General features: G+C 42.8%; 1 protein-coding gene across 2 annotated transcripts; it reads right to left on the bottom strand.

Moving 5' to 3' along the window:
* Nucleotides 1–212: 212 nt before the first annotated feature.
* LOC106562158 (soluble lamin-associated protein of 75 kDa) lies at nt 213–26,033 on the bottom strand. 2 transcript variants are annotated; one of them, XM_014126844.2, is made up of 14 exons: nt 25,838–26,033; nt 16,507–16,643; nt 16,310–16,409; nt 15,911–15,996; nt 8,793–8,964; nt 7,348–7,527; nt 6,210–6,332; nt 5,751–5,848; nt 5,484–5,526; nt 5,220–5,313; nt 4,825–4,948; nt 4,387–4,548; nt 3,962–4,165; nt 213–3,822 (listed from the first exon to the last, which is right to left on the bottom strand). In XM_014126844.2, the coding sequence occupies exons 2-14, from the start codon at nt 16,639–16,641 to the stop codon at nt 3,049–3,051; spliced, it is 2,295 nt and encodes a 764-aa protein (XP_013982319.1). In that variant the 5' UTR covers nt 16,642–16,643; nt 25,838–26,033; the 3' UTR covers nt 213–3,048. The 2 variants fall into 2 exon arrangements, with proteins under 2 accessions (XP_013982319.1, XP_013982354.1); XM_014126879.2 differs by lacking the exon at nt 4,387–4,548.
* Between the last annotated feature and the right edge of the window lie 1,097 nt (nt 26,034–27,130).

The raw sequence follows: 27,130 nt of genomic DNA, 5'->3' as shown, positions 1-27,130 counted from the left end.
CAGGGACAAGACAGATCTGGAGCCATCACTCTGGCACACAGAGTTTTACACACACGCCACTCTACAAGGTTTACTTGATATACAGATAGAATCAAATGATGCATGCATACGATAAAAAATTAAAATGGGGGAAAAGGTAAGTGTTTGCCAGTCTGAGATTTCACAGTCAAGCCACTCTGGCTGCTAGATAAACACCAAACAAATCCAAATCGTAATTTCAGAAAAACTTTTATTTTTATTAAGAACAAGGAAATCATAAGTTGAAATACGTTCTGCGAGATATAAGATAAAGAGTAGCCTGTGATAAAACAGCTGAGAAACCAACAGGATAGGTCCAGTAACATCACAAGAGGCAGATTATGTGGAAGTGAAGATGCAGGAATGAGTTGCAATCTATTATAACTCAGTGAATTCAGCTGATTTGAAATCCTACTTATTAGTTGAAAAATATCACATGTAAAAACTCATTGGGGGGGGGTGTCCTTACACAGGCAGGGATCATTCAATAAAGGCACACATTTTTCTTTGTTTTGAAATAGACATCTTTCCTATTCATTTCACTTTGATTCAGCTCCTGAATTGAGACCCTGATAGTACCCGTGACTAAAGATAGGCGTCAGCGCTGAAACGGTTAATCTCTCCAACCACAAACAGTACACGTTACCGTGCAAACATATCAACAGAACACTACCCTAAAGGGCACCCTGTACTCTTTGACCAGCGCCAATAGGGCGTTGGTCAAACGTGTGCACTATATAGGGCATCACTTGCCATTCAGGACAGTCTAAAATCTATTGGTTGTGAATGAGGCAAATAAGGATGCCTGATTTAGAGTAGTAGAGGTACATTCAGGAAGGTGCAATGTTCTGAACGTTGCAAACAGGAGTGTCTTGTACCCGGCTAACAAACTATTTCTATCAGTACGTTGCACCGTACTGAACACAGCCCTGGGGTAAGCCAGCACAAACCCAGTCAGACATATCTACGAAGCATGTATAAAACCACCAGACAGAACACAGTGGGAACCACAGCAGCCGAATGTGGCAGAACGTGAGCGCCACCAAGTGGCGACTTCCATTTTCAACCCACATCTGAAAATGGTACAACAGGGCCAAGACAGGCTATATACACTATACCTAATGCTGCAGCTCAATGACACCTACTCTGGCTCCCTCTGCTGTTGCATCATATCCAGAATACATTCAAGCAGAAAACTACCAGAACTAACATGGCTGTGTAATATTCTGTACATCAGTTCCGTGGCGTCATAATACGCCTTTAAACACTTTGGGGGATCCAAAATACAGTAGCAACAGACCTAATGGAACCCATCCACAAGAATAGCAGCGGTTGGAAGAACGGGCATTTCCGCTACAAGCACATGGTGAGCATCTCAATAGTATAGAGTGGCATCCTCTCCTCGTCTCCTTTCCTTCCCCTGCACTGATCTGGAAGTGGAGAGGTGAAAGCAAAATCCCCTGGTAGGTTTCTGCCATATTGCCTTCACTTACCCCTAGTTTTCAGATCAGTGCAGGTTAAGGAGAGAAAGCCGCTCCACCAGGTGTCATACGCTGTAGCTCCTATTCAAGACCCTATTCAAGTCAATGACTAATTGTGTCTACGTTTTACATCAAAACAGTTGTATTGACACGATCTGCCAAGGCTAGAACAGGTTTCCTTCCATACAGAGGAAAACACCTTTACAGTCAATGCAACTGGCTCGAACCATCTCATAAACACTGGGGAGCACCAGCCAATCCCTTAACCCGGGTCATACTCATTCGTACACAGCGGAGTGTTTTTTTATTGAACAAGTTTAGGTAGTCCGTTTGGTGCCTAGTGAATATGGCCCTAGTTAAGGTTCTATACATTGACCTATAACCATGGTACATCAATAGCCCATTTGATGCATTCTGCTTCACATTTTTGGTTCAATGTACCCTCTACTAGTGAATCAACACTCAATGACAGCATACAATTCACATGGAAACAACTGAATTTGGGTTGCAAATATTTTTCTCCCAATAGTGAAAGTTGTCATTTTACAAATGTTTATATAAAAAATATCGATGGTACATAGTTACTTCAAAATTCTGGTATAATCTAGTTATTGTAATACATATTTTATCCAATTGCAATTAAACATGCTATTAATTATATTATAAATCACCATCTTAAATTATACATGGGAAAGACAATTATGATATCAGAAATGTTTTATTTTATTGCTAAATTAAGATGAATAACGTCCGAATGTTTTCTTCCTATTCAAAATACAGTTTATGGATGTATTCACTAAATATAGTATTAATATGCATGTGCTTGAGTACGTGCCGTGCAACCTAAAGGTCACGATTGACGTTCATTCACAGCTTTTCTAAAGGCGCATCGGAAAAGATAATCTCATCACTCCAAGAGAAGATAGCGAGAAAACTGAAGGCATTTTTTGGAAAGTTTCCTTCCTTAATACGAGTTCCATATTGTCATAAAAAAAAAAACTGGTCTTCGAAAGCTAATGGGTCTGCTGGCTTTCATTGGAACAGAACTTCAATTACTTTTTAATAAAATAACTCCTGCCAGAACGATGAACTAAAGAGGTGCCTTTCGACCCAAACTACTTAAATATTGTAACTAGTACAAACATAACAGCGGCACCTCAAGACTAGTATGGGAGCAGGCTATAGGAGAACATGGACCTGGGCTTGATAGTGAAAATCTTTGAGTGACAATCACATTCAAAGCACAACAGGCCTGTTAAACTCAATATCAGTCAGTTCCTAAAGAACAAGGCAGTAAAAACAAGATTACAATGACATGTGAACAACATTAAAAGACTTCACATTGACTTATTACAACAGCGAGTATTGCGTTTTCCTGTACAAATACTTTTTTTGTCGTTTTCTGTAAAAAAAAAAAAATGAACTACCTAAAGTAAACGCATCTAAACATCATACTGAGATAATACAAGTAAACTTTGGACCCCTTACAAACCCTAAAACCAGACAGAAAACATCACTGTGTGTGTGTTGTGCATGCCTTCTGGTGTGTTCAGATCTTGCCGTGTCGTTTCCCTCTGGCTTTATTTGGAGTCTGGACCGGTCTGCTCTTCCTTCTCAATGCCCTCTGGTCAATCACTGGTGGCTGCTCCCCTTCCTCCTCAGCCCAACTCTTCTCTACAGCCTCTTCCTCCTCCTCTGTAGTTGTAGCTTTCTCCTCCTCTTCCACTGTGACCTCTGGCTGCTCCCTGTCCTGCTCCTCGGGCTCGATGACCACTCTGTTCAGTCTCTTAGATTTACGTTTAGGCGCCGCCGGGCCACTGCCGCCAACTCTCCTCCAAAGGGCCTGACCCTTGCCTCCCTCGTCTGAGCTCTCACTTCCCTCCTCGAACTCCTCTGTAGTCGTAGCATTCTCCATCTCCTCTACCCCTTTATTTTCGTCATTCGCGACCAGGACCTCTTCCTTCGCCGCCGCCGCCTCCTCTTCTTCCTCCTCCTCCTCCTCCTCTTCTTCCTCTGCAGGAGGCTGGGTCTCTCCTTCCTCCAGAGGCTGGTAGGACAGGTCTGCTACCCCAACCTGGACCACTGTTTCCTGGCTACTGCTGTCCACCTCAATGACCTCCACGGATTTCTCCTTTACCTCTGGTTCCTCCACTGCGCTCTCCCCCGCCGCCTCCTTTTCTCTCTTTACCTCCTCTCCTTCCATGGGTGAGGGGGCCTCCTCTGGAGCGGAGGCTGACTCTTTTACTAATGGGAGAGGAGCCTCCTCCTTCTCCACAGCTTCAGACAACACCTCTGTAGTAGCAGCTCCTGTGGCGTCAGTGTCCTGCACCGTAGAGGACAAAAAGAGAAGAATTTGCATTTGTTTAAAACGTATTCTCAAATTCCCTTTCTAATACATACTGAAGAAAGAAATATGTCCACAGTACAAATCCACTGCTTTCTCCGCCTTTTCCTCCTTCTACCTCCTCTCTTTCTTCCACGGGTGTAGCCTCCTCACTCGCAGCCCCAGAGAGTGAGGGCTCTGCTGGGGATGGTTCTGCAGGCGAGGGGGCCTCCTCTGAAACAGACGCTGGTTCTTCTACTAACGTGAGAGGGTCCTCCTCCAGTTCCTCCTCCACAGCTTCAGCCAACCCCTCTGGCGCCACAGGAGCTGCTTCTAACATGTCCTGCAGAGGACAAAAAAAAGACAGAAAAACGTGCATTTGTTAAACTACCCAATTCCCTTTCTAGAAAGAAACATGTCCACGGTACAAAAAAAAAGAAGCTTTCCAACAATGAAAGGCTCCCATCGTCTCATCTGTGAACCCCTTGCTCCAATAATGGCCCCATCCCACACATTTCCAACTGTCTTACAAGGTTAATCCTCCTGAGGAATTGAACCACATACTTCAGCCTCGATGGACTCTTCCTCCTCCTCCATTTCAACGTCTTCCTCTGTCGTTCTGTTCTCCAGCACAGCCTCTCCCTCCACCCCATCCTTTACCTCCTCTCTCTGGTCATCAGTCAGTTCTCCGTTCATCTTGACTATCTGTTTTTCCCATGTCTGAATCTGTTATTCAATGTGTTTTTATGGGATAATAGAATTAAAGCCAATCAGTGTGGTCTGAAATGAGACCCTAGTCACTATATAAGTGCACTACTTTTGGCCAGGGGCCAAAGGGAATAGGGTGCCATTTGACACAACAAGTGTGACAATCTATGAGTGACTGGTTATTCTCTAACAGTAACCATAGTAACACAACGATGACAAGCAAAACAGAACAGCCAAATGATCCGTTGTTTTCTAATGCTGTATTCATATATTGACCCCCCCATATCTTCTCACCTGAGCTTTGGTTGTCTTCTCCTCCTCCGGGGCCACAGCAGCCTCTGCCTCTCCGGACTCATCCCCCTCTCTTCCTTCCGCCTCCACATCCGTGTTGGTGGGCTCGGACTTTGCACCCTCCAATCTAAAACGCACAATAGACCAGTGGTATTATTATAATTTAGAGACAAAAAGGAAGCTTTCATACTTGAAAACCATATATAGGTTGGGTTACAACCTGAAAGAAAAGGTCACATTTCTGTGTTGAAAATACTATGGGTATGAGTCTATTGATTGACAGATGCCTGACAAGTAAAATAGTCACTGAATTTATGAGAATTAAGGAGCTGTATACATTGAATTCTACACGTTTACATTAATATAAGTTTCTATTTCACTGAAACTCCTTGTCTAACCTGTTCATCTTCAGAGGCTGGCTCTCCTCCGTGGAGTTCTCTGTCTCTTCTCTGCCACGCTTCTTATGTCCACTACTCCTGCTACGTGTTGACACTGGTGTGCCATCCAGGGATAGAAAAAGAGTAGCCATTTTCATTCCAATGTGTAGTCACACACACAAAAAAAATACAATTCTCTCTATTCAGAAAATCTCAAAATTGTTCTTATTGGTTATTTATTTCAGGACTCCATGGAGATCCTGAAGACTTCTCTGAGCTACTTACCTTCTATTAACTTCAGGGGAGTATTTACCACCAAAACATCCTCCTATAAAACAAGATATCAAGACCAAAATCAACTCCTCATTACTTGATTATATTGTCCCTACACTACAGAACTGAGGTTTGAAGATATTCTTAAAGTATAAACAAATACATCCAAAGGGCTGTTCGAGGAGACGAGAGACCCAAGAAGAGAAAGCATAGCAAAGGAGATAAAAAAAAGAGAAAGACAAGAGACCAAGTTGGATAGAGCGAGAGCCAGAGACGTACGGTGATGTCCAGAAAGTTGTCCTCCTCCATGCCGACGTCTGTGTGGTCCAGGGAGGCTGCTCGTTGCTCTCCGTTAGAAGTCACCGCGTGGAGCACCGCTTTATGGGAATCAGCACAACAATCATAAGTCAATTAGCTACCAGTCATGTGAGTCTGACCACTGTCTGTCTGATGTCACCGAGTCCCCAGCCCACATTACAGTGGAGCTAATCTGGGTCTCCTGCTATCATCCTGCTATGGTCCCGATGGATTAGCTGGGTTGTATTCAGTGAGGTCGCAGATAGAAATGTGGATGGTTAGAAAGGTGATGAATAGAGCTGTCATCGTGATTCGCTACTCCATACGACAAATTTCTATCTGAAGGTACTGTAACTTTACATCTTCCTGAACAGGCCGTCGGTGTTAGATCATGGTGTTGAAAAGTGTATCCCTGTATACCTCCTGCTACTGTGCCAGTACCTTTCAGTGCTAGGGCTTTCATCTTGCTGGCCACGTTCTCTCTCTGGTAGGGTCCTCCCACTCCCTCTACCACCCACAGCAGATCCTGGTCAGCTGGGTACCGACACAGGTACTGGCCACACACTGCAGGTCAGGGAGAGATGATACACTTTGATTGACCAATTTATTTTGGGGATGGAAAGTTGTACAGCTCTAGAGTGTTGTGGAGAAATACTACCACCCTTTATACCTGGTTAGAGAGAGACTACTACCACTACCCTTTATACCTGGATAGAGACGACTACTACTACTACCCTTTATACCTGGTTAGAGACGACTACTACTACTACCCTTTATACCTGGTTAGAGACGACTACTACTACTACCCTTTATACCTGGTTAGAGAGAGACTACTACCACTACCCTTTATACCTGGATAGAGACGACTACTACTACTACCCTTTATACCTGGTTAGAGACGACTACTACTACTACCCTTTATACCTGGTTAGAGAAAAAGAGCACTACCACTACCCTTTATACCTGGTTAGAGAAAGAGAGTAATACTACTACTACCACCCTTCATACCTGGTCAGAGAGTAATACTACTACTACCACCCTTTATACATGGTTAGAGAGGGTACTACAACTACCCTTTATAAATGGTCAGAGAGAGACTACAACTACCCTTTATACATGGTCAGAGAGAGGGTAATATTACTAACCTTTATACATGGTTAAAGAAAGAGAGCAATACTATTACCCTTTATACATGGTTAGAGAGAGAGGGTACAACTACTAACCTTTATACATGGTTAGAGAAAGAGTAATACTACTACCACCCTTTATACATGGTTAGCGAAAGAGAGTAATACTACTACCACCCTTTATACATGGTTAGCGAAAGAGAGTAATACTACTACCACCCTTTATACATGGTTAGCGAGAGAGGGTACTACTACTACCACCCTTTATACATGGTTAGCGAGAGAGGGTACTACTACTACCCTTTATACCTGGTTAGAGAGTAATACTACTACCAACCTTTATACATGGTTAGAGAGAGACTACAACTACTACCCTTTATAGATCGTTAGCGAGAGAGGGTACTACTAACCTTTATACATGGTTAGAGAGAGAGAGTACTACTACCACCAACCTTTATACATGGTTAGAGAGAGAGGGTACTTCAGGCCAAGCTGGTCGTCTTTGAAAGAGTCCACAAAGTCCTCCAGCATCTGCAGGCCATGGCCGTTTCCACGGTGACACTTCCTGACAAATATGGAGTCCATGACAGGAAGCTGATAGCGCTGGGTCACAAAGTTATTACACAAGCTGTCTGGAGAGTGAGAGGAAGAGAGATTTACTGTTAGTTCATGTCTGTAAGGTATGCTATAATTGATTGATACGTTATTGATTGTCATATAAAACACAGGATAATCAAACAAGATACACTGCAAGAGATCAAAACTGAAGTCTACTTTTTCAAAAAGCTGGGATCTTTTAATGTTGACTGTAATATACTTTCTCGGTTTTACAAATCTTTTGAGAGTATTTTAACTTGTTGTATTGTTTGTTGGTTTGGCAATGTCAGCCAGATAAATATGCTGAGAAGGATTATCACCACAGCAAGCAAGGTACTTGGAGTCAAACAGACAGGCCTGGATAAGATCTTTAAGGTCAGGGCCCTCCCCAAGGCTAACAAAATCATTTTAGACCCAAGCCACCCCCTGTACCCGGACATTTAACATTTACATTTACATTTAAGTCATTTAGCAGACGCTCTTATCCAGAGCGACTTACAAAATGGTGCATTCACCTTATGATATCCAGTGGAACAACCACTTTACAATAGTGCATCTAAATCATTTTAACTACTCCCCTCGGCAGGAAAAACAGAACTAGACAATCATTTGGGCAAGGTGTGATATCCCTCCTAAATAGCTCGGGCTAATGTTCCTATCGACCCAGGAAAGCCAGCAGGCTCGTCTCTTTTTATTGGTATGTAACTGTTATGAAAGTTGTATTGTCAAATTTGTTTTGTATTTAAACGTGTACATGTCACTGCAACAAAAATGTCCCCATGGGGACGATAAAGTCAGTAAAGTGAAGTCTGAATTCTTAATACATTGCTAGAACACTTCTCTGATTAGAGAACATTAAAGTCAAACAAAAGTGGAAAAACATCTGGTGAGCTGCCCGTCTCAATGTGGATCTAATGAAAACGTTGGACAAATTAATTCCAGCTCATCTGTTGTACTACGATGTCCTGCTCTGCAGTGGTCCGGAGTCTTCACTGAGCAACACTAAAACAGTTTAACACAGGGAACGATACTTTGTACCAATAATACTGAACATTGTGATGGGTTCTGACTTATAAAAACGGAACAATTTAAACTAGGTGCTACTATGTTTTTGGTATACTATAAAGTCTATATCTTGGCCATTATAGAAATTATCTTCAGGAGATTGAAGCTAACGAATAGCCTTGTGTAAGTTGGGGTACTGTCCAGTCTCCACTAACTAGCTAACGTCACCGGTCAAATAAGAGCGGTTTTGGTTTAAACAAAACCTTGACAGTTTGACCAGACAGAGACCGCTCACCTTTGGGTTTGACTGAGTAGAACCCGACAGCGTTTCCGTCCTTCCAGAGGAGCTTGGCGAAGTCATGCTGGCCGTGGCACAGGAAGGGCACCTCAGGTTTGTCCATCTCACCCACGCGGTACACGATACGGTTCAGAATGTACAGGACGATCCGCTCACCAAGACTCCTCGTCTGGGGTGGGGACACAGAGACAGAATGACACTTAACAAAAAGGTAGCACACACACACCTCTCTCCAGGAGTTTTCAACAGCAACACAATGCACAAACTTTCCTCACTGCTCAATCTACATACACTGTAGTAGGACACAAGATTCAGAAGGGACTTGGTTCAGTACATGGCATCGTCGTCTTTCACCTCCCACTAAAATGGCCCTGAACAGTGTACTGCTCCTAGTTTCATCTCTCTCTCTCTCTCTCAGGGTTAAGACAGCATTGTCTATCGAGGATGATTTGACAGCCATTGTCGACGGTGACGACATCGTGATGTGACAGACAATAGCCTAGCCTATTTGAACTTGACTGGCAACTTTAAGTAAAGAGCGGAGTTGGGCAGTGCACAGCAGGATAATGCCGAGGGGCCTATTCCTTTGCAATAGCCTGCATAACATATATTATAAACCATTTACAGAATGAACACGAACAATGTAGACAGAGCCGAGAGATTCACCAGAGCAAAATGTCAAGTCAGGATTATTTTTTTTTTGCCTCCCTTGACTAAATCGGATGATCTGGGCCTAAAAGCCAAAGACAATTTTGTTTTATAGCAGACACACACGGCCTAATTGTTATTAAAGCCTACCTTCCTCTTTTCTCTCCATTTGATAGGAGGATGACTTGACATATTAAGCTTCTCTTTCAGGTTTTATGCACCCTGGATTTCTCTCGCCGTGCCATTTCATGATTAAACAATTACATTCATCTAACAATGTAAATAGGCTAAAAGTTCTGTTGCTTTTGAATAACCTTAAAACATGGTAGACCTAAGGTAATAATGAGCGAGATAGAAAAATCAAACAAGTAGCTCAAACCAACCTTACAGTTGAGCAAAGTTTAGGCTTTTATGAGAAAAGAAAATCCTCTGTGCTGTCACGAAACCAAAACAGCCAAAAGCATAGACTAATCCTACTGAAATATCATAAAGAGACCTGATAGTTATGAGTATTTCCCATATATTACAAGAGTTTGTCAAATGTTTTTAGTTAATTATTTTTTCTTTAAACATTGGGCTGGCCACATTGTCTAATGGGCGATTTTATAAAGTATAGAATCACGCTAGAACAAAAGTAGATTTTGCCCAACCCTAGTGTGTGTGTGTGTGTTTCTCTATTGTTCCATACTAATCAGAACAAGTTGCAGGGCAAAGCCAGGCAGAGAGCCATGAGTTTGTTTTGACTGGTGTCTTTGTGCTCGGTCCTCTAAACACACACACACACCAGAAATGCAGTGCTCGGCATTCTGTCCAAAAAAAAAAAAAACATTATGCATCTGATGGGGTAGATAAACATGCCATGGGTAATGTGTGTGGGCCACCCATCATATTGTTGTAGTATCCTGTGTAGGGCTGAACCCAAGTACAGTCGTGGCCAAAAGTTGAGAATAACACAAATGTTAATTTTTACAGTCTGCTGCCTCAGTTTGTATGATGGCAATTTGCATATACTCCAGAATGTTATGAAGAGTGATCAGATGAATTGCAAAGTCCCTTTCTGCCATGCAAATGAACTGAACCACCAAAAAAACATTTCCACTGCATTTCATCCCTGCCACAAAAGGACCAGCTGACATGTCAGTGATTCTCTCGTTAACACAGGTGTGAGTGTTGACGAGGACAAGGCTGGAGATCACTCGGTCATGCTGATTGAGTTCGAATAACAGACTGGAAGCCACTTCTCTCCAGGAAAAACATCAGGGACAGACTGATATTCTGCAAAAGGTACAGGGATTGGACTGCTGAGGACAGGGGTAAAGTCCTTTTCTCTGATGAATCCTCTTTCCGATTGTTTGGGGCATCCGGAAAAAAGCTTGTCCGGAGAAGACAAGATGAGCGCTACCATCAGTCCTGTGTCATGCCAACAGTAAAGCATCCTGAGACCATTCATATGTGGGGTTGCTTCTCAGCCAAGGGAGTGGGCTCACTCACAATTTTGCCTAAGAACACAGCCATGAATAAAGAATAGTACCAACACATCCTCCGAGAGCAACTTCTCCCAACCATCCAGGAACTGTTTGGTGACAAACAATGCCTTTCCAGCATGATGGAGCACCTTGCAATAAGGCAAAAGTGATAACTAAGTGGCTCGGAGAACAAAACATCAACATTTTGGGTCCATGGCCAGGAAACTCCAGACCTTAATCCCATTGAGAACTTGTGGTCAATCCTCAAGAGGCGGGTGGACAAATAAAAACCCACAAATTCTGACAAACTCCAAGCATTGATTATGCAAGAATGGGCTGCCATAAGTCAGGATGTGGCCCAGAAGTTAATTGACAGCATGCCAGGGCGGATTGCAGAGGTCTTGAAAAAGAAGGGTCAACACTGCAAATATTGACTCTTTGCATCAACGTCATGTAATTGTCAATAAAAGCCTTTGACACTTATGAAATGCTTGTAATTATACTTCAGTATTCCGTAGTAACATCTGACAAAAATATCTAAAAGACACAGAAGCAGCAAACTTTGTGGAAATTAATATTTGTGTCATTCAAAACCTTTGGCCATGACTGTAGTTGACTGGTCGACAGGCTGTTGGTCAACTGATACATTTTTTTTTAAGCAGTAGCATGCACACACACAGTTGAAGTCAGAAGTTTACATACACCTTAGCCAAATGTATTTAAACTCAGTTTCACAATTCCTGACATTTAATCCTAGTAAAAATTCCCTGTCTTAGGTCAGTTCGGATCACCATGTTATTTTAAGAATATGAAATGTCAGAATAATAGTAGAGAGAATGATTTATTTCAGCTTTTAATTCTTTCATCACATTCCTAGTGGTTCAGAAGTTTACATACACTCAATTAGTATTTGGTAGCATTGCCTTTAAATTGTTTAACTTGGGTCAAACGTTTCAGGTAGCCTTCCACAAGCTTCCCACAATAAATTGGGTGAATTTTGGCCCATTCCTCCTGACAGAGCTTGTGTAACTGAGTCAGGTTTGTCGGCCTCCTTGCTCACACATGCTTTTTCAGTTCTGCCCACAAATATTCTATAGGATTGAGGTCAGGGCTTTGTGATGGCTACTCCAATACCTTGACTTTGTTGTCCTTAAGCCATTTTTCCGCAACTTTGGAAGTATACTTGGGTTCATTGTCCATTTGGAAGACCCATTTGCGACCAAGCTTTAACTTCCTGACTGATGTCTTGAGATGTTGCTTCAATATATCCACAATTTTCCTCCCTCATGATGCCATCTATTTTGTGAAGTGCACCAGTCCCTCCTGCAGCAAAGCATCCCCACAACATGATGCTGCCACTCCCATGCTTCACGGTTGGGATGGTGTTTTTCAGCTTGCAAGCCTCCCCCTTTTTACTCCAAACATAACGATGTTCATTATGGCCAAACAGTTCTGTTTAATCAGACCAGAGGACATTTCTCCAAAAAGTACGATCTTTGTCCCCATGTGCAGTTGCAAACCGTAGTCTGGCTTTTTTAATGGCGGTTTTGGAGCAGTGTCTTCTTCCTTGCTGAGCGGCCTTTCAGGTTATGTCGATATAGGACTCGTTTTACTGTGGATATAGATACTTTTGTGCCCGTTTCCTTCAGCATCTTCACAAGGTCCTTTGCTGTTGTTCTGGGATTGATTTGCACTTTTCGCACCAAAGTACGTTCATCTCTAGGAGACAGAATGCGTCTCCTTCCTGAGCGGTATGACGGCTGTGTGGTCCCATGGTGTTTATACTTGCGTACTATTGTTTGTGCAGATGAACATGGTACTTTCAGGCATTTGGAAATTGCTCCCAAGGATGAACCAGACCTTTTTTTCCTGAGGTCTTGGCTGATTTCTTTTGATTTTCCCATGATGTCAAGCAAAGAGGCACCGAGTTTGAAGGTAGGCCTTGAAATACATCCACAGGTAACCTCCAATTGACTCAAATTATGTCAATTAGCCTATCAGAAGCTACTAAAGCCATGACATAATTTTCTGGAATTTTCCAAGCTGTTTAAACGCACAGTCAACTTAGTGTATGTAAACTTCTGACCCACTGGAATTGTTATACAGTGAATTATAAGTGAAATAATCTGTCTGTAAACAATTGTTGGAAAAAACACTTGTGTCATGCACAAAGTAGATGTCCTAACTGACTTGCCAAAACTATCGTTTGTTAACAAGACATTTGTGGAGTGGTTGAAAAACGAGTTTTAATGATGCCAACCTAAGTGTATGTAAACGTCCGACTTCAACTGAACACACACTCAGTCAAAGGTTTGGACACCTACTCATTCAAGGGTTTTTCTTTATTTTTACTATTTTCTACATTGTAGAATAATAGTGAAGACATTAAAAATATGAACACACTTATGGATTCACGTAGTAACCAAAAAAAGGGTTAAACAAATAAAAAATATATATTTTAGATTCTTCAAAGAAGCCACCTTTTGCCTTGACAGCCTTACACACTCTTGGCATTCTCTCAACCAGCTTCATGAGGTAGTCACCTGGAATGCATTTCAATTAAAAGGTGTGCCTTGTTAAAACGTTCACTGCACCTCAGATTGCTCAGAGTTCAAGTAACAGGCACATCTCAACATCAACTGTTCAGAGGAGACGTGAATCAAGCCTTCATGGTCGAATTGCTGCAAAGAAACCTTGACTAAAAAGGCACCAAAAATAATTAGAGACTTGCTTGAGCCGAGAAATGGAAATCTGTCCTTTGGTCTGATGAGTCCAAATTGGAGATTTTTGGTTCCAACCGCTGAGTCTCAAAATTGAGGTCAGATGCATCCGGTTTCCATAGAAACTTCTCAAGGATGATCAACAACTTGCTTGGATTCCACCTAGTGGTAAATTCAATTGATTGGACATGATTTGGAAAGACACCTGTCTATATTAGGTCCCACAGTTGACAGTGCACGTCAGAGCAAAAATCAAGCCATGAGGTTGAAGGAATTGTCAGTAGAGCTCTGAGATGAGATTGTGTCAAGGCATAAATCTGGGAAAGGGTACAAAAACATTTCTGCAGCATTGAAGGTCCACAAAAACACAGTGGCCCCCATCATTCTTAAATGGAAGAAGTTTGAAACCACCAAGACTCTTCTCAGAGCTGGCTGTCCAGACAAACTGAGCAATCAGGGGAGAAGGGTCTTGGTCATGGAGATGACCAAGATCCTGATGGTCACGCTGACAGAGCTCCAGAGTTCCTCTGTGGAGATGGTTGTCCTTCTGGAAGGATCTCCCATCTGCAGCACTCCACCAATCAGGCCTTTATGGTAGAGGCCAGATGAAAGCCAGTCCTCAGTAAAAAGACACATGACAGCCCGCTTGGAGTTTGCCAAAAGACACCTAAAGGACTCAGACCATGAGAAACAAGATTATCTGGTCTGATGAAACCAAGATTGAACTCTTTGGCCTGAATGCCAAGTTTCACGTCTGGAGGAAACCTGGCACCATTCCTACAGTGAAGCATGGTGGTGGCAGCATCATGCTGTGGGGATGTTTTTGGCGGCAGGGACTGGGAGACTAGTCAGGATCGAGGGAAAAATGAACAGAGCAAAGTACAGAGAGATCCTTGATGAATACCTGCACCAGAGCACTCAGGACCTCAGACTGGGGCAAAGGTTCACCTTCCAACAGGACAATGACCACAAGCACACAGCAAAGACAATGCAGGAGTGGCTTCGGGACAAATCTCCAAATGTCCTAGAGTGGCCCAGCCAGAGCCCGGACCTGAACCCAATCAAACCTCTGAAGAGACCTGAAAATAGCTGTGCAGCAACACTCCCCGTCCAACCTGACAGAGCTTGAGAGGAAATGCAGAAAAGAACGGGAGAAACTCCCCAAATACAGGTGTGCCTAGCTTGTAGTGTCATACCCAAGAAGACTCAAGGCTGTAATCGCTGCAAAAAGGTGCATCTACAAATTACTGAGTAATGGGTCTGAATAATTAATTAAATTTGATATTTTTTGGGCAAACATTTCTAAAAACCTGTTTTTGGCTTGTCATTATGGGGTATTGTGTGTACATGGATGCGGGGAAAAAAAATCAATGTTATCCATTTTAGAATAAGACTAACGTAAGAAAATGTAGAAGAAGTCAAGGGGCCTGAATACCTTCCGAATGCACTGTACGACCTTGTCAATGTAGTCATCGTCTTTTGTTTGGAGCGCTCCTGTCAATTAATTAACGACGCGCACATGATTATGGATAGAAGTAGGCCTATAGGTTACCTGGCCTGCATATAAAATGTGCTTATTTGGGGATCTGACAGTATTTTGGATTGGCTTAACGCACCACCACTAATGAGCTGTGGAGCTTCTCAAAGTAATGTTTTCTTCCCATCAAACTAAGTCTGTTTTACATCCATTGAGAATGACAATAGCTCCTCAATGTATTTGAAAAATCTCTCCAGTTCTCTCCCTTTCGATAACCACTCAGCGTGAAAGGGAAAAATGTCATGCTCTGATCCAGTGAAAACGTCATAAAAAAAAGGCCTACCTGATGATTTCGTATCCCTTGCGCAAATAGCCTACAGCTGTGTCTGTCCCAAGCTCACTGGCACAGGAAACTGAATTTTGTTATTTGTCTTCTGGTTATCGTGATCTCTGGCTCCCTTTTGAGTCATTTGTGTCTTATTTAATCAAACAGTGCACTTAAAGCACCAGGCAATCTCAATACATAGGCCTATAGTTGATTTTATTAAAAACACATAGGGTGGGTCTATATAAAGGAAAAATTCACGTTTAAAAATGTAGACCAATTGATTGGGCAGACGACTTTTGGTCGACCGAGGTTTTTTTTGTCGGGGACAGCCCTAATCCCGTGTGTCCTCTCATATTGTGTCAGATTCAGAGCTTCTCCTTACACCAGACAAAACCAATATCCTACCTCTACAGAGTGTGTTTGTGTGTTTCAATGTGCTAGCTTTACATTCATCTTGGGTTGTAGTGTGCGTGTACCTTGACCAGGCCAGTTCTGGAGGGGTCTGAGGTTCTGAGGATGTCCTCTACTGACCACCACTGTCCTGCCAGGTACAGAGCTACCGCTGGAGAGGGAGACATTGAGAATAGAATTCGATGAGTATGACCATGTGATTAGAATCCAAACTTACGCTGTAGGAAATATAAACCCCCAGACCATAACCTAAACTCTAGTAGATCTGAAGGGATCGGATGTGTGTATGCTGGTCATTTCAAACAAAAACAGCTTACACCTACAGTATCTATGTGGTGGAAACTATCAGCGTACACTCTGTCAAAGGATAGGGACAGGGGGGCTCGGGATGGGTTTTCAGACTGTGCTGGGGCTGTGTGTGTGTGTGTGTGTGTGTGGGGGGGGGTGTATAGCATTGTGTGTACCTGTGAGCTGATCATCTGGGGAGAACAGGGCCATAACCTTGTGCTTCAGGTCTCCTCCATAGATGGGAACAAAACCAACGTTACACAGACTGATACTGATCTGAGAGGGGGAGAGAGAAAGAGTGACATGGTGTTAGAGTTGACTAAACTAACGTGTGTGTGTGTGTGTGTGTGTGTATACACATACACACACATACCTTTCTGTGGCTGGGCAGGGTAAAGCTCTCGGTCTTGTCGGGGCTGACGTATCGTAGCTGGGTCATGTAGCCCTCTGCTGCCTGCTCCTCCTCCTCTTGCCTCACTGAATCCAACACGTCCACAGGGAACTCCATCCCTACAGGGCAAAGGTCAGGAGTCACAGGGTCACTCATCATGCCAAATAAAATATACAATGTCTGGTCCCATTGATGAACGCACTGGGAATGGATTAAACAAACCAAACTTTACACCTGTATTCTGTCTTCCCCTAGGCCCAACGTAAAACCACCTCTTCATATCCAAAATAAACCCAAAGCAATGAAAATGGAGTCACACAAAGTATAAAGTGCTGAAACACTAACTCTGTGGCTCAGTCATCAGACAAGGCCTGCACAATAAGAGCCATGCTATTCTGAACTTACCATGACGTCAATTGTTATTTTATTCGTCACATGCTTCGCAAACAGGTGTAGACTAACAGTGAAATGCTTACTTCAGTGACACACTTCCAATGCTGCCCTCCCTTGAAGGACGAAACATCCCACCTATGTATAGAACCCTCAACATGGACTACAATAGAGAACAGGCTACTTCTATCTGGCCACTACACAACCAACCACATGCACCCTGAAGAGGACGGAGGAAAAACACTGACATTTTGTCAGCAAATTAATTGTACTATTTATAGTATCTAGAAATGACAGTCACCACGGTCTTATTGCAGAAAGGTCCCTCACATGAGAATTATTAATATGAAGGAGATCAAGACTATATGTTATAGATGAATAGTCAGCTATTGAATTAAGGGACAAACAAAAGAACATTCAAATCAGATATGGAAATTGAAAACAAATGGGTCCATTGTGCTAAATGTTATGAGGCAATATTTTTCCTTCAGGATAGGTTAGATAGAACACACTGAACAGTCTACGAACAAGAGAGAGGGTGTGTGTGTGCACGCTTTCTACCAATGCTGTTTCACCGGTTTCCTATTAGACACTGGAAGGACAAAGTCCACCGGAGGAGACTTTACAGTAGGGCTCTGGGCCTGTTCCGTGAGCCGAAGCAGACACACACATCAGCACTAATGAAAACCAGTTCATGTCAGTGACGCAGGCCCGTTGCCAGTTTCACCCAGTTCACAGACTGACCTCTCTCACACACAGTTCTGTGTTACTGTCACAACTCAGAGACACACACGCGCACACCAGAGGCTTTCAAGGGGTGCAGACACGACCACACAAATTTAACGCAGGTGTGTACAGGTAAACACTCTCGGACGCACGTACACTAGCCTACACACACAGGTTCCCTCCCGTCCCAGAAAGTTGGCAGTAGTCCCAGCCATCCAGAGATTTTCTGTGGCTATCTGTCACCCGCGATCTGTGTCAGCCTCACACTACCAGGACGACACAGAAAAAGAGGACAGAAGACTGAGAACTAAAGGAGGAGTCACACAACCAACAGGCTACTATGATTCCACTCATTACGCAAAGCGGCAGACGCAATTAAAACTCAGTCCGATCAAGAATATAAGCTTTCTGAGTTTTGATCAACTTGGGGTGTAATATTTTTAGATGTTGACCCGTAATTGATTGTGTGTGTGTGTGTGTGTGTGTGTGTGTCCACATTTATCCTTTTTTCCCCCTCAAATTAGAAAAAAAAGAGAGGTCCGGACCTTGGGGTCCTCATGTAATTGCAGCCCTTATGACATGTTAGTTACTTTGGGTGAGTGTGTTTCCCTATAGGCATCCCTCAACTTGAGGCAGCCCCCTACTGCCTTTCTTGCAGCTAGCACTACAACTGTGCTCCCCCTCTAGCCCTTACATGCTGACCACAACGCTCGCGTTGCAAAATACATTTACACATACATGTTATTCAATCATTGCACGGGTCAGCCAGCGTCTGCGTGGCCAGAAGCTAAAATAGAACTTGGTTCTATTTGTGACGCTCCACGCGCTGCAAGTCCAGCCTCTCCCATCTCCTCATTGGTTTTTAGGAACATATACCCACGTGGGTGATTGAAAGATGAACTGAGGTCCACACTTCAGTCGGTTGTGGTAATGCACCTTAAAGTTGGTTGCCAACCGCCATATAAAGTCCAAAATAAGAAGATGAAGCCTGAAGGAAAGAGGAGAGATGACTAGAAACAAATTGTCAGAGTAGAAGCCCTTGTGCATTTCAGGTAAAATAACAACCCAATGTTTCTATCCCAAGACAAATGAGCTAGCAACAGCAAAGCTAGCTGGCTAAATTGCCATAAATGTGTAATGCTTTTCGACCTGTCCCCAAATTAATATAATTAGTTCAGAGTTTGTTTTGATATTTTAACCTGTGTGTCCTGATGTGGGTGGACAAAATCAACTTACGTGCGGCCTGGTCAGCATGTTAGCCCTTTTCTGGACCAGAATGATTTGGTTCCAACTGGTTTCAGGCGAACATGTTTGGGTTGGGCTGGCACGGGTCACTACTGCCTACAACCTCGGGGGCTCAGCACCCCGCCTACATGGGGCAGCAGGCAGCCTAGTGGTTAGAGCGCTGGGCCAGAAAGTTTGCTGGATCAAATCCCCGAGCTGGGGATAAACATCTGTAAAGATAAAAATCTGTAATTCTGCCCCTGAACAAGGCCCACTGTTCCCCGGTAGGCCGTCATTGTAACTAAGAATTTGTTCTTAACTGACTTGCCAAGTTAAATAAAAAATATAATCCAGGTTTGGGGTAGGTCTCTTTTGCACAGACACACACATCAACCCTCTCCCAACATCAGAAACAGACACTCTCTGAATCGCCCCCCCACCCGCAGAACTTTACCATGGCATTCCAGAGCTTTGCTCTGCTTTCCATTAGGCCAGGGCGGGGGTGTGGTGTTACAAAACCTGCCCTGTTCCCTGCTGACATTTTGTGCTGCTCCTGTGAACCATTTCTGGTTGCTCCCATGTTACACGCTACTGTCACACTGGGGAAATTGGAGATAATAAGCAGGGGGATATAATCTCAGCGTAACTATAGTAGGTTCTTCATTTCTGAATAGTTTGAGGAAAACCTACTGCTGTTATTGCTTGGAAATTGAGAAGTCTGTGTTTAAGTGATCTTATGTAGTGCGTCTATGTGCAGTGGAGATGTGAATTCAAGTTAAACTTCCATCTCTACTAAACACCTCTCTCTGCAACTGGATCCTGAACTTCCTGACGGGCTGCCCCCATGTGGTAAGGGTAGGTAACAACTAAATCTTTTCAGAAATTTTCCATGGGAAGTTAAGAACGGGAATTTTGCTTAAATTCATCAAGAAAGGTTAGCTTATAACAGTGAGCCTTTTTTGTGAGACACACAAGGCAATTCTAGGTCTTGCGGGATGTTTTGGTTAAACTATCCCCAATTCAATGGAATTGAAACCCTCTGCATGCACAGTGCATTCTTCCATCACATGTACAGCTGATTCCCAAGATCTTGCACACTAAATTAAATGCTATTGAGCCCACACTATTACACTGTCTGAGCCAAGGACTACATGCTTTCTGGTAAGTTTTGATTACAATACTGGGTGGGGTTAATATATTTTATATGACTGCTTGTTAACTAGTAAATAGTAGCCTACAGCAAAGTCTGTTTAACCCATTTCTAACAATTTCTGCTAGTTAGTTTTTGCTACCATGTGGGTTTTAGCTTGCTTGAGCCTGCTAACTGAGCAGTGTTAATTCACCTGTTTCCATACACGTTTCATTTAAAAACATTTCTTACAAAAGGAGATGTTTAATCTAACTGCTTAACTATTTATCTGTACATGGAACTGCATTTGTTTTTACTAATCTTTACAGGAAAATGTCACGGGCACTATCTGATGTGTGGAGACATTTCACTGCAGCTAATGTAGAAGGAAAAGCTGTGTACATTTGCAAATACTGTGCCAAATCATGTGTGAAGAATGCAACAAAGATGCAGAATCATCTGGGCAAGTCCATAAAGTTCCCTAAGCGCTCACAACAAGCAACCTCTGACAAAAGTCCCTCTACTTCTATTTGAGGTGAAAATGATGAATAAGACACCTTATCAATAGCAACAGCTCATGGTCCTCCTGGAATCAAACGTTTTTTTGACTCAATAGAGGAACGTAGTCAGATAAATGCTGATGAATGTCTTGCTCGAGCTGTGTATGCAACCTCTGATGCTCACAGGCAATGTGCATTGGAAGAGATTTCTGAATGGTCTTTGCCCAACATACACCCCTCCAACCAGACATCCTTTATCTACTAATTTGCTGGATGCAGAGTTCAACAGAGTTCATGTGAAGGTCAAGCAAATCATGTAAAAAGCAGACTGTATTGCAATCATCTCTGATGGGTGGTCAAACGTTCATGGGCAAGGAATAATTAACTACATCTCCACCCCTCAACTAGTATTCTACAAGAGCACAGACAAGGGACAACAGACACACCGGTCTCTACATTGCAGATCAGCTGAAGGCAGTCATCAATGACCTTGGACCACAGAAGGTACAGTTGAAGTCGAAAGTTTACATACACCTTAGCCAAATACGTTTAATCTCAGTTTCACAATTCCTGACATTTAATCCTAGTAAGAATTCCCTGTCTTAGGTCAGTTAGGATGACCACTTTATTAAGAATGTGAAATGTCAGAACAATAGTAGAGAGAATGATATTTCAGCTTTTACTTGTTTCATTACATTCCCAGTGGGTCAGAAGTTTACATACACTCAATTAGTATTTGGTAGCATTGTCTTTCAATTGTTTAACTTGGGTCAAACGTTTCAGGTAGCCTTCCACAAGCTTCCCACAATAAGTTGGGTGAATTTTGACCCATTCCTCCTGACAGAGCTGGTGTAACTGAGTCAGGTTTGTAGCCCTCCTTGCTCGCACACACTTTCAGTTCTGCCCACAAATTTTCTATAGGCTTGAGGTCAGGGCTTTGTGATGGCCTCTCCAATACCTTGACTTGGCTGTCCTTAAGCCATTTTGCTGCAACTTTGGAAGTATGCTTGGGGTCATTGTCCATTTGGAAGACCCAACTGCAACCAAGCTTTAACTTCCTGACTGATGTCTGGAGAGGTTGCTTCAATATATCCACATAATTTTCCTCCCTCATGATGCCATCTATTTTGTGAAGTGCACCAGTCCCTCCTGCAGCAAAGCACCCCCACAACATGATGCTGCCACCCCCGTGCTTCACGGTTGGGATGGTGTTTTTTGGCTTGCAAGCCTCCCCCTTTTTCATCCAAACATAACGATGTTCATTATGGCCAAACAGTTCTATTTTTGTTTCATCAGACCAGAGGACATTTCTCCAAAACGTACAATCTTTGTCCCCATGTGCAGTTGCAAACTGTAGTCTGGCTTTTGTAATGGCGGTTTTGGAGCACTGGCTTCTTCCTTGCTGAACGGCCTTTCAGGTTATGTCGATATAGGACTAATTTTACTGTGGATATAGATACTTTTGTACCCGTTTCCTCCAGCATCGTCACAAGGTCCTTTGCTGTTGTTCTGGGATTGATTTGCACGTTTCGCACCAAAGTACGTTCATCTCTAGGAGACAGAACACGTCTCCTTCCTGAGCGTTATGACGGCTGTGTGGTCCCATGGTGTTTATACTTGCGTAATATTGTTTGTACAGATGAACGTGGTACCTTCAGGCGTTTGGAAATTGCTCCCAAAGATGAACCTGACTGGTCTTGGTTGATTTCTTTTGATTTTCCCATGATGTCAAGCAAAGAGGCACTGAGTTTGAAGGTAGGCCTTGAAATACATCCACAGGTACACCTCCAATTGACTCAAATGATGTCAATTAGCCTATCAGAAGCTTCTAAAGCCATGACATCATTTTCTGGAATTTTCCAAGCTGTTTAAAGGCACAGTCAACTTAGTGTATCAACTTCTGACCCACTGGAATTGTGATACAGTGAATTAAGTGAAATAATCTGTCTGTGAAGAATTGTTGGAAATTTTACTTGTGCATTGCACAAAGTAGATGTCCTAATCGACTTGCCAAAACTACAGTTTGTTAACAAGAAAGTTGTGAAGTGGTTGAAAAACAATTTTTAATTATTCCAACCTAAGTGTATGTAAACTTCCAACTTCAACTGTACATGTTGGACACCAAGTATGCTGGAAAAAGCATCCTGTCTGGTGCAGAGATCAACAAGGCCTATGGTGTCATCACTACAGTGTCTCGCCACCTTGGCCTGGATGAGGGCAAGGTTCTTGGCAGTCTGGTGAAGTACACTTCCAAGCAAGGGCTTTGGGATGGAGATGCAATATGGCAGTCGTGCTAACATAGCTCATCAGCCACCTGGTGCAAGGGACTTCGTGGCTCCGAGGCTCTTTCCCCTGTTGCCTCCATCATCCTCCAAATCCCACCAACATCAGCCAACTCGGAGTGCAACTGGTTCTTGTTTTGGAACACACACACCAAAGCACGCAACAGACTGACAAATACAAGGGTTGAAAAATTGGGGGCCATCTGGGCAAACTTGAGGCTTTTTGAGCCTGACAAGCCATCCTCAACAAGGTTGGAAAGTGACAGTGAAGATGAGGCCTCAGAGTGTTCAAGAGGTGAACATTGACGAGGTCCAGGGAGATGACATGGAAGCCTGAGGAAGACAACCAAAGCTTTAGTTTCTAGACTGTCATTTAACAGATGCATGTTGAAAACATTTTGGGAGATGTGATGGATCATTGGGGGATCATTCAATTTTCCATTTTGTTGTTCAGTGAAATCATCCCATGTGAGGAGTCAACTCATTCAATTAAAGTTCAATTCGTAACTAAATCGTTTTTTTATTACTTATTTTGGAAGGATGTCATCATTTGCAATTATGTCTACTTATGATAAGGTAAAAGGTTTGTTTCTGTCTCCATATGATATGGTAAATATATTCAATGCAAAAAACATCTACATTTAAATGGTGTTAATATTAATTCCCATATATTCCCACCTTTGAATATAAAAAAGTGCAACACAAATAACACATCCGCCATGCTGATCCTCAACACAGGTGCCCCTCGGGGGTGTGTGCTCAGTCCCTTCCTGTACTCCCTGTTCACTCATGGCCAGGCACAACTCCAACACCATCATTAAGTTCGCTGATGACAACAGTGGTAGGCCTGATCACCGACTTTGATGAGGCAGCCTATAGGGAGGAGGTCAGAGACTTGGCAGTGTGGTGCCAGGACAACAACCTCTCCCTCAATGTGATCAAGACAAAGGATACGATTGTGGACTACAGGAAAAGGAGGACCGAGCACGCCCCCATTCTCGTCAACGGGGCTGTAGTGGAGCAGGTTGAGAGCGTCATGTTCATTGGTGTTCACATCACCAACAAACTATCATTGTCCAAGCACAACAAGACAGTCGTGAAGAGGGCACAACAAAATCTTTTCCCCCTCAGGAGACTGAAAATATTTGGCATGGGTCCCCAGATCCTCAAAAAGTTCAACAGCTGCACCATCAAAAGCATCCTGACTGGTTGCGTCATTGCCAGGTATAGCAACTGCTTGGCCTCCGACCGCAAGGCACTACAGAGGTTAGTGCGTACGACCCAGTACATCTATGGGGCCAAGCTTCCTGCCATCCTGGACCTCTATACCAGGTGGTGTCAGAGAAGGCCCCAAAAAATTGTCCAAGACTCCAGCCACCCTAGTCATAGACTGTTCTCTACGGCTACCGCACGGCAAACGGTACCGGAGCGCCAAGTCTAGGTCCAAAAGGCTTCTCAACTTCTTCTCCCAAGCCAATAGACTCCTGAACAGCTAATCAAATGACTACCCAGACTATTTACATTGCCTGCCCCCCCCCCCCTCCCTCTTTTATGCTGCTGCTATTCTGTTTATTTATGCATAGTCACTTTAACTCTACCTACATGTACATATTACCTCGACCAACCGGTGCCCCCGCACATTGACTCTGTACCGGTACCCCTTGTATATAGCCTCACTATTGTTATTTTACTGCTGCTCTTTAATTGTTACTTTTATTTCTTACTTATCACATATTTTTCTTAACTGCATTATTTCATTAAGGGCTTGTAAGTAAGTATTTCACTGTAAGGTCTACCCCTGTTGTATTCGGCGCATGTTACAAATACTATTTTATTTGACAAAGGCCAAAAGAGCTCCGCACTAATTGCACTAAAAACATTCTAATCCAGATTGACCATCAAACAACCAAATAGAAACAAAAGCACAACGTATACCTATCCAACGCACACACAGTAAATACCTGATGTAGTTAACTCTCGACTGCACGTTTGTGTGCATGCCAGGCTGTGCACTTGTGTGTAGCATATGTTACATAACACTGGTCTATAGGGGCAGAGCAGGAAACAGACACCCAGTCGGGGCATCAGAGCTTGCTCATAGGTACATATAGAATGTGTGATGTCACACAGCAGATGTAGCCCTATAGCCACCACACACACATTTAAATAGTGTGTGCACTCAGATACCAATGATACCAATAGCGAAGTGTAAAATCTTGAACAGTTTTGCTTGTTTTAACACACGTTATAGAAACATTGTTTTGCTTGCTGTAACATAATGGATTGCTTTCCTTACATACCCTCACACATCCCCTCTCTCTGGGAGATGTATATATAAAAACACACCTCTCTGAAGTTGCATAACATTCCTTATCCAGACCTTCACTCTGTGTTAACGTTTCTAAGTAGCCTAGCCCTATCTGGTGGCAATAATGTGAAACGTCAGAAGAGGGACGCATCTCCTATACTATAATTTTGCCTTGGTGAACGAGAAGAGTACAATACACACGCACATCAACTTTACGATCTCTCGTAGGTTATAGGAGAGGCGTGGCAGCGTTAGGGCCGAGTCAGCAAAAACGTGCCACTATGTAGGCCTATCGAAGTTCATCAAACAAACACAATGCGACATGCAATTAGATCTAGTAACACAGGTGAACGAACAATAACTTCGGCCCTAATCTTCTGTGAATCCCCGATTTCCCACAGCACGTCACCCGATACTTAAGATTCAATTTCCAAATTCCTTACAGTGCTCTTGGATGCCGTCACTTGTGAAAACACCGGCCCTATCCAAACATATCCATCCAACACAGTCCTAAAATTTTTTAAAAAAACACCGCATACGTACATTTAAAATTCGAAAATGGTAGCTGTTCTCAGTGAGTCATTCTGTAATCCTGTCTAAAGTGATGCTTCCCCTCATCAGCAGGGCCGAAGCAGTGGCCACACCAACCATCTCACATCAGCGCGTTTCGGGACTCCAAACACTCCCGCAACAATCTTCAAATATCTCCAATTTAAACTACATTGTGTTGTTCGTGAAATAATCGGAAATGTACCTTAATCCTGCTGATGACACGTAGGCAGTTTCTTTTACTTCTATTGCACCAACTATACGGTTTATTCCTTGAATGTTTTTTTTAAACCCACGAACGCCTAGGTTGCTAATAGCTTGTAGCCTGCGCAACAGTGCGTACGCTCCCCATGATGCGCGCGTTCCGTTCTTTGGCTGCTGGGTCAGAGAGAATGTGCAATGCAAACATACCCAACCAGGGACCACAATACGACTGATGTCTCAAATATTTATTTAAAACATTATAAGAGCAAAGTGCAAGATTGTTTTTTTTTTATATAGTGGCCTATATCCTCTAAATTCTTTCCAAGTTAGAACTTGATTTGCACTGTTTCTCTGATATCATAAAAGCATTTATTTGAAGTTATCCTAGACTAGGCTACATATTAATATATTCACAACATGTGTGTGTGATACTGGTGCTTTACAATTACAGAGATGATATGAAAAGATCTGATGTGATTGGTCGAAATACCAATTAGTGGAGAAAAAAAGATCAGAATTGGGCTGCCTGTGTAGACGCAGCCGTTGAACAGTAGATGGAGTCAAATCATTGAGAAATGCTTCTCTTTTCAGCCCAGCAACAAGAGTGGGCATAGTAGGCTGTGTTTACACAGCCAGACAGATCACATCAGATCTTTTCAAGTCAAAACTCTTTTTCAGAGCTGATCTGATTGGTCGAAAGACCAATTAGTGACAAAGAATATCAGAATTGTCTGCCTGTGTAAACCAGGGGGCTCATTTATAACCATTGCATAGCCTACATTTCACACTAAATATCTGTGTGTGCCATTTATGAAGAAAAAAAATGTGCAAATACAAAAATATTGAGATTTATCTACTTGGGGCACACCACACATAAGCATGTTTTCTGTTATAAATCAGACCTGTCCAGAAACTGTGCATGCATGAACAAGCATTAAAACAACGCCTGAAAAACGGCATTATTCACCTTTTATACTGAACAAAAATATAAAAGCAACATTTAAAGTGTTGGTCCCATTTTTCATGAGCTGAAATAAAAGATCACAGAAAAGCTTATTTCTCTCATATTTTGTGCACAAATTTGTTTACAACCCTGTTAGTGAGCATTTCTCCTTTCCAAGATAATCCATCCACCTGACAGGTGTGGCATATCAAGAAGCTGATTAAACAGCATTACACATGTGCACCTTGTGCTGGTGAAAATAAAAGGACTGTGCCATTTTGTCACACTACACAATGCCACTGATGTCTCAAGTTTTGATGGAATGTGCAATTGGCATGCTGACAGCAGGAA

This window comes from Salmo salar, chromosome ssa01 (genome assembly GCF_905237065.1).
Source record: "Salmo salar chromosome ssa01, Ssal_v3.1, whole genome shotgun sequence".
In the NCBI taxonomy this organism is placed as follows: domain Eukaryota; kingdom Metazoa; phylum Chordata; class Actinopteri; order Salmoniformes; family Salmonidae; genus Salmo; species Salmo salar.
The sequence above is the reverse complement of the archived record's forward strand: the minus strand, read 5'-3'. Positions and strand labels throughout refer to the sequence as shown.